This window comes from Amborella trichopoda, chromosome 9 (assembly GCF_054954075.1).
Source record: "Amborella trichopoda isolate Santa Cruz 75 chromosome 9, AtrichopodaSantaCruz75HAP2 v2.0, whole genome shotgun sequence".
Lineage (NCBI taxonomy): Eukaryota > Viridiplantae > Streptophyta > Magnoliopsida > Amborellales > Amborellaceae > Amborella > Amborella trichopoda.
In genome coordinates, this window is record NC_142344.1 from 57,654,738 (window position 1) to 57,661,497 (window position 6,760).

The following is a 6,760-nucleotide window of genomic DNA, read 5'->3' on the forward strand; positions in this document are numbered from 1 at the left end:
AGTAGTACTACTACTACTATAATAGTAATACTACTACTGGTAGTAGTAATAGTAGTACTACTATTGCGACTACTACTATTATTATTAATTATTATCTTATTATTACTATTATTCTTAATACTATTATTCTTAATACTGTTATTATTATTGTTATTATTATTATTATTATTATTATTATTATTATTATCATTATTAGTACTATAATAGTAATACTACTACTATAATAGTAATATTATTACTACTACTATTATTATTATTATATTATTATTATTATTGTTATTATTATTATTATATTCAATTAGAGAGATATAAAGAGTGAGTGAGCTCAAACCACTTATTACTATTACTACTACTATTACCATTACTACTATTACTACTACTATTATATAACATATTTCATTATATAACCAAAATAAACTCTTTTCAATGTAATATCTAGCCCTTATTCATACGTAAGTTTACCAGGGAACCAACATTTTCCTAGCCTCCTTTTCCACCCATATGTTATTAAAATATGGGTGTGTAGGTGGGGCATGAGGGACTCTCACCCCCATCCCCATAAAAAAATCTCGTGTCAATTTTGAGTAGGCCCTTCTTTTTAGCCGGCCATCAGGATGACGCCATGAAACGCTCTCCCAAGAGATATATAATAACAACAGGGAGAATCTTGTGTGGGTAAGAGCGACGAAAGATTCCGACACCCACTCACTCACTCTCTCTTGAAGAGAGGAAGGCAAAGTCGGTATTCAGGATGGATACGATGAATATGCCCACAAACATCGTCATCTGTCTATCCCAAGTCAAAGACAGTACAAAAACTCCTAATTTTGTTTTGCACTCGTAGATTCCACTCCTGCATAAAAACAAAAGAAAAAGGTCGCCACCAGGAGGTAATCTCATTCAAGCCCCTGGCACTCACTAAAGCAAAGCTTTTCCCTCCTCTCTCACCGTCACTCCCTAAATGGGAACTATAGCCTCATCATCCCTTTTTCAATGAGATGGAGAAGTCACCCACCATGCCAATGTTTCAACTTTGCCCATCCCTGGTTATCTTATTGAATAAATAACCTCCACACCCCTCTCTCGGTTCTGTTGGTTGCTACCTAATGATGGAAGGCCGCCTGCTACTCCGGCTGTCGTTCCTCCTCCTCCTGGTAGGAGGGGCCATGGCACTCTTGCTTCTTCTCATGCACTCTGGGACCCAAGAGGACCAACTCCTTGCTGCTGCTTCTTCTGTTATTGGAAACCACACTCTCAGAAAACAACAGAAGAAGAGTGTTCTCAGGGAGCCCCGGAGGGGTAGGGACATGTTCTTTGAGCAAGTCGACCACCAGAAGGAGGTTCCCCATCATCCCCTCGATCCCCTCACTATCCAAGAATTCAGTAAGGTAAAAAGAATACTATCCAACTACAACCCTGATACCTCCTCATCCATCCACTCCTTGGTCCTTGAGGAACCCGAAAAAGGGGAGGTGTTGGCATGGAACAAAGGGAAGAACCCCCTTCCCACCCGCAAAGCCTCTGTGGTGACCCTGGTGGGTGGGAGGTCTCACCAGCTCTCCATAGACCTGAGCTCGGGCCACGTGGTCCAGGACAAGGTAAGCACCACCTCTGGTTATCCCCCCATGACCATCGAGGACATGACTGCTGCCACTGCCATCCCTCTGGCAGATGCTGAGTTCAACAGGACCATCAGAAGTCGGGGGGTGGAGCTGGCAGACCTTGCCTGCTTGCCACTCACCGGCGGATGGTACGGGGGGCCGGAGGAGGATGGTAGAAGGTTGGTCAAGGTGCAGTGCTACTCAATGGAGGGCACCGCCAATTTCTACATGAGACCCATAGAGGGCCTTACGGTGTTGGTTGATTTGGACACCAAGAAGGTGGTGAAGATATCTGATGTGGGGAGAGGCATTCCAGTGCCCAAGGCAGGAGGTACCGACTATCGATATGAATCACAGAAGAAAAATCAACACCACAAGGCTGGGGGGCAACGCCTTTTAAACCCCATCTCCATGGAGCAGCACAAAGGCCCGAGTTTCAAGGTGGTGGAGGGGCACCAGGTCAGGTGGGGGAGCTGGGACTTCCACCTCAAGGCTGATCCACGTGCAGGTGTGATCATATCCCAGGCTTCCTTCCGCGACCCGGTATCAGGGGAGCCACGGAGTGTGCTGTACAAAGGGTCTGTGTCTGAGCTGTTCGTTCCCTACATGGATCCCTCCGATGCTTGGTATTTCAAGACGTATATGGATGCTGGAGAATACGGATTCGGCCTGCTGGCCATGCCTCTGGACCCTCTCAATGACTGCCCTCGCAACTCCTATTACATGGATGGTGTCTTCGCCAGCTCCGATGGGACCCCCTATGTGCGTGCCAACATGATATGCATATTTGAAAGCTATGGGGGCGACATAGCATGGAGACACACCGAGTGTCCCATTACTGGTATGCAGGTAAAAGTGATGTTGCTGCTCGTGCTTGCTCATGTCTGTTTTTCTTCACTTCTTTCTAGTGCCCCAGCAACGCATAGTATAGCAATCAATATGAACTTGCTCCTCTTTGTTTCCTGTTGCATTGACAAACTTGGGCACAATGAAACAACAACAAACAGATCCGAGAGGTGAGGCCAAAGGTGACCCTGGTGGTGCGTATGGCTGCCTCAGTTGCAAACTATGATTATATCGTGGACTGGGAGTTTCAGACTGATGGGCTCATCCGTGGAAAGGTAGGTGGTATTGTACCATGGCCCTAGAGGCCATTCTCCATGGTAATCTCAACTTTCACCTTAAGGCATATCCACCTATAGCTTTACTTGGTGCCTATCCTTTCCTTATCTTACGCATCCATCTCAACACTTAAATTTCCAATAAACAATGCGCAGGTAGGACTGAGCGGGATTTTGATGATTAAAGGTAGCTCTCACGAGAGCGTCCCCATGAGCCGAGGAGGAGGAAATGAAGAAGAGGACTTGCACGGGACTCTGTTATCTGAGAATGTAATTGGTGTGATCCATGACCATTTCATCACCTTCTACCTTGACATGGACGTGGATGGCTCCAACAACTCATTTGTGAAGGTGGAGCTCGTGAAGCAGGCGACAGAAGCCGGAGAGTCCCCTCGCAAGAGCTACCTCAAGGCTCGCAGGAGTGTTGCTAAAACAGAAAAGGATGCCCAAATCAAGCTCGGCCTTTATCAACCATCCGAGTTCCACCTCGTCAATCCCACCAAGAAGACCAGGGTTGGAAATCCCGTTGGCTATAAAGTGGTGCCTGCTGCTACAGCAGCCAGCCTGCTGGACCATGAGGATCCTCCGCAGATGAGAGGTTCATTCACGAACAACCAAGTGAGTCCTCTCCCTTTTACGGTCTCCATTGGTTTTGTTTCTCATGCTCCCATTTTTTTAACATTTTCATCCTTGCCTTGGGCTATCAGATATGGGTTACTCCATACAACAAGAGCGAGGAATGGGCTGGTGGCCTGCTTGTCTATCAAAGCCATGGGGATGATACCCTGGCGGTCTGGTCAGAAAGGTACCAAGCAAACCCACGACACTTAGTTTATTGTCCAAAAGTGAGTCCTGAATTAACAAATTAATGGTCTTTGACAGGAACAGGGAGATCGAGAACAGGGACATTGTTCTATGGTATACGCTGGGTTTCCACCACATACCATGCCAAGAGGATTTCCCCATCATGCCTACTGTCAGTGCAAGTTTTGATCTGAAGCCCGTCAACTTTTTCGAAGCCAATCCTATCCTTGGGATGCCCCCCAACTTTGAGATGGACCTTCCTGTTTGTGCTGCAGCTTCTTCCTCTGCTTATGGAAGTTGAAGACAGTCCCGCTTGTGTTGTGCCTTTTCTCCTTTGCATAAAATAAAGGGTGCATGTAGATGCATGGGTGCTCCCATATGTGAAGCAGCTGTATATATAGATGATGATGGTAAAATATGTCCCTGAAAAATTTGACCCACTCCCACCTTTGTCATTAATTAGTAGCAAATATAGCTAATAAGTTTTTTTAGTGACTTGGGGATAAGGCATAATCCAATGAAGTGTTCCCTCCCAATGGCTTTTATTAAAAGATCCTAATGATTGGATGGAGGGATGGGGCAATATTGTTGAGTGCCAATTGGTACATAATAGAAAATCGGCTGCCAAAACCTAATGCTATTGAATCATGACTTAAAGATTTAGAAACAAAAAAGGGGTTTATAAACTGCGTTGGTGCAAGGAAAACAAGATCCAGTGTGATTCTAAAATCATTCAGTTTTTCTTTGCACCTGATAGTGCGTTAATACCTTTTACACTAGATCAATGTTCAAAAAACCCCAGGCAGGCGCGCCCAGGCGTTTTGGAGCGTGACCACCACCCAGATTTATGGATACATGACATTACAATCATACAACAGATTTATGGATACAAAGAGTCAAAAAAATTACTAGATAACAATCACACTAATTCATCACATTTTCAAATTGAGTCGTTCTGAGTGTCATTTGTTATACTCAAAGTTTTCAAGATAAATTTCTCCATCATTGTGATACCCCAAGCCATCCAATCTGAAATTTAATAGCTCACAACAATTATAACCTCCTTTAAAGGTGAATGGTATGATAGCATCAATGGACGAAAATTCGGCTTGCCGCCTAGGCGTCATTTTTTGAAAAACGCCTAGTCATAAACTAGGCAGCCTATCCTATTCGGCTTTTGCTAGGCGCCTGCCTAGACAGTGTAAAAGGCAGACGCCGCCTTGACATGTACTTTTTTATGCCACTTGTCGAATTATTAATTTATTGGTAATAAAAAATAGTATTAATTCATAATTGTTATCATATAGTAAAATAGGTGGAGGTGTGGGGATCCAACTAACAAGATAATACAAACTGCCTTTGGGTTTGGATGCCCGCCTAGGTGGCCGCTTTAACGCCTAGGCGGCCCAGACACATATAGCATAAGCATCATGATACCATCATTCACATAGTAGGTATCCATTCAAATATAGCATAAGCATCATGATACCATCATTCACACAGTAGTTATCCATTCACATATAGCATAAGCATTATGATACCATCATTCACACAGTAGGTATCCATTCATATATAGCATAAGCATCATGATACCATCATTCACAAAGTAGGTATCCATTCACATATAGCATAAGCATCATGATACCATCATTCACACAGTAGGTATCTATTCACATATAGCATAAGCATTATGATACCATCATTCACACAGTAGGTATCTATTCACATATAGCATAAGCTCGTGCAATTCATATCGCAACAGGGCATGCATCATATTCATATCGCAACAGGGCATTCATCATATTCATATCGCAACAGGGCATTCATCATAATCATGCTTCCATGTCACAGCAAAGCATAACTTCATTATCATGCATGCGTACGTGCGCTTGCAATTGGGGTTTTAACTTTTGGACCGTTTAGAGTTTGAAGATGGTTCCAAAATCAATTTCGTACCAAATACACCTATCCCTCACTTGGGAGTGGTATAAAGACAACAGGATTCCGTTTGACCTCTTAAAGGTTCAAGGAAATGAGGGTTAACTAACTGCCCCCTGCTGTGTACAGTGGACAGCAATGTACCCTGCTTCAAATCATTATGACATTCAAACCGTAAGGCAACTTATGACGGTTACAAAATAAAATTTTAAGCCAAAACGTATATCTTTCTAACAAACCAATTTGAAAGCATTTAGATTCCATTTGGTGGTTCAAAAATTCGTGGCAAACAAGGTGATAGTTCTGATTTTCATCAATACTGCCCACGGGGCATATCTTCATAAAGCAAGGTATAACTTTCAATCTAGGAAGCTTTTCAAAAATAGTTTCCACATGCAAATTTTAGCCCATTCAAAGATCTTTCAAATGACTGTGGTTTGGTCAAAAATGAACTTCGTTTGGCTAGCTAAAATCAGTGACCACAGTGGTATAAATGAAAAATCCAAAAAAACAGTCAATAATGATGTACCTTCCCATTTTGAAATATAACTTCACTTTCGTAAAGAATTTCCACAATGGGTAAAAACAAACATTTTACTAGACTCATATATCTTTCCAAAGGCAGTAGTTTCGTGTCATTTGGACTTCGATAAGTCAAGTAAAGTCTCAGTACAACAGAAATAACATTTCTGGAAATTGTAACAGTATGCTAACAGTGACATGCATGCACATTTTACATCATATCAGTCAATCTATCAAGAATCTCGTCTAGACATAAACATCAAAATGAAACTAGACTCAGAGATCTTTCCAATGGTAGTGATTTGAGGCGATACTGAGATTATTTGATCGATCAACCAAGTGTTACAAAATTATGAACAGTCCCTAGATTTTCACAGTCCAGCCATGGCATGCATCAAGGATCATTCAGTAACTTATAAATTATTCAAGATAACAACATGAGACTAAAACCAGTCTTAATTAGACTCACAAGAGCAACAACCCACAAATTTTCAGACTCAACTGATATCACAGCAGTGCATAGCATGATACACGAAGAAGGACTAAATTCCTGGAAAACCAGAGCGCAACAACACACATACGACTCTATTCCTCTAACACAATTCCTATGCAATCTCATGCCAAAAATCATACTTGAAATCATGCTTCAATTCATTCACCATTTAACTTTATTCATGTTTTAATTCATGCCTCATACAACTTGGTGCAAGGGGGTAGAGATCCACTTACTTCACAAGAACTCCAAGTTTACCCTCCACCAAGCCCCTCCTCAAG

General features: G+C 42.4%; 1 protein-coding gene across 1 annotated transcript; it reads left to right on the forward strand.

Moving 5' to 3' along the window:
* Positions 1-1,085: 1,085 nt before the first annotated feature.
* Positions 1,086-3,966, forward strand: LOC18447660 (amine oxidase [copper-containing] gamma 1). Its single transcript, XM_006857754.4, has 5 exons — positions 1,086-2,450; positions 2,609-2,722; positions 2,879-3,340; positions 3,430-3,527; positions 3,605-3,966. Exons 1-5 carry the CDS (start codon positions 1,107-1,109, stop codon positions 3,825-3,827), a joined length of 2,241 nt encoding a protein of 746 aa, XP_006857816.2. The 5' UTR covers positions 1,086-1,106; the 3' UTR covers positions 3,828-3,966.
* The last annotated feature ends 2,794 nt before the right edge of the window (positions 3,967-6,760 follow it).

Excerpts from the sequence above, each read along its gene's own strand:
- LOC18447660 (XM_006857754.4), top strand. The coding sequence starts at position 1,107 with ATGATGGAAGGCCGCCTGCTACTCCGGCTGTCGTTCCTCCTCCTCCTG. Across the intron at positions 2,451-2,608 it reads GTCCCATTACTGGTATGCAG|ATCCGAGAGGTGAGGCCAAA; the intron begins GTAAAAGTGATG and ends AACAACAAACAG. Across the intron at positions 2,723-2,878 it reads ATGGGCTCATCCGTGGAAAG|GTAGGACTGAGCGGGATTTT; the intron begins GTAGGTGGTATT and ends AACAATGCGCAG.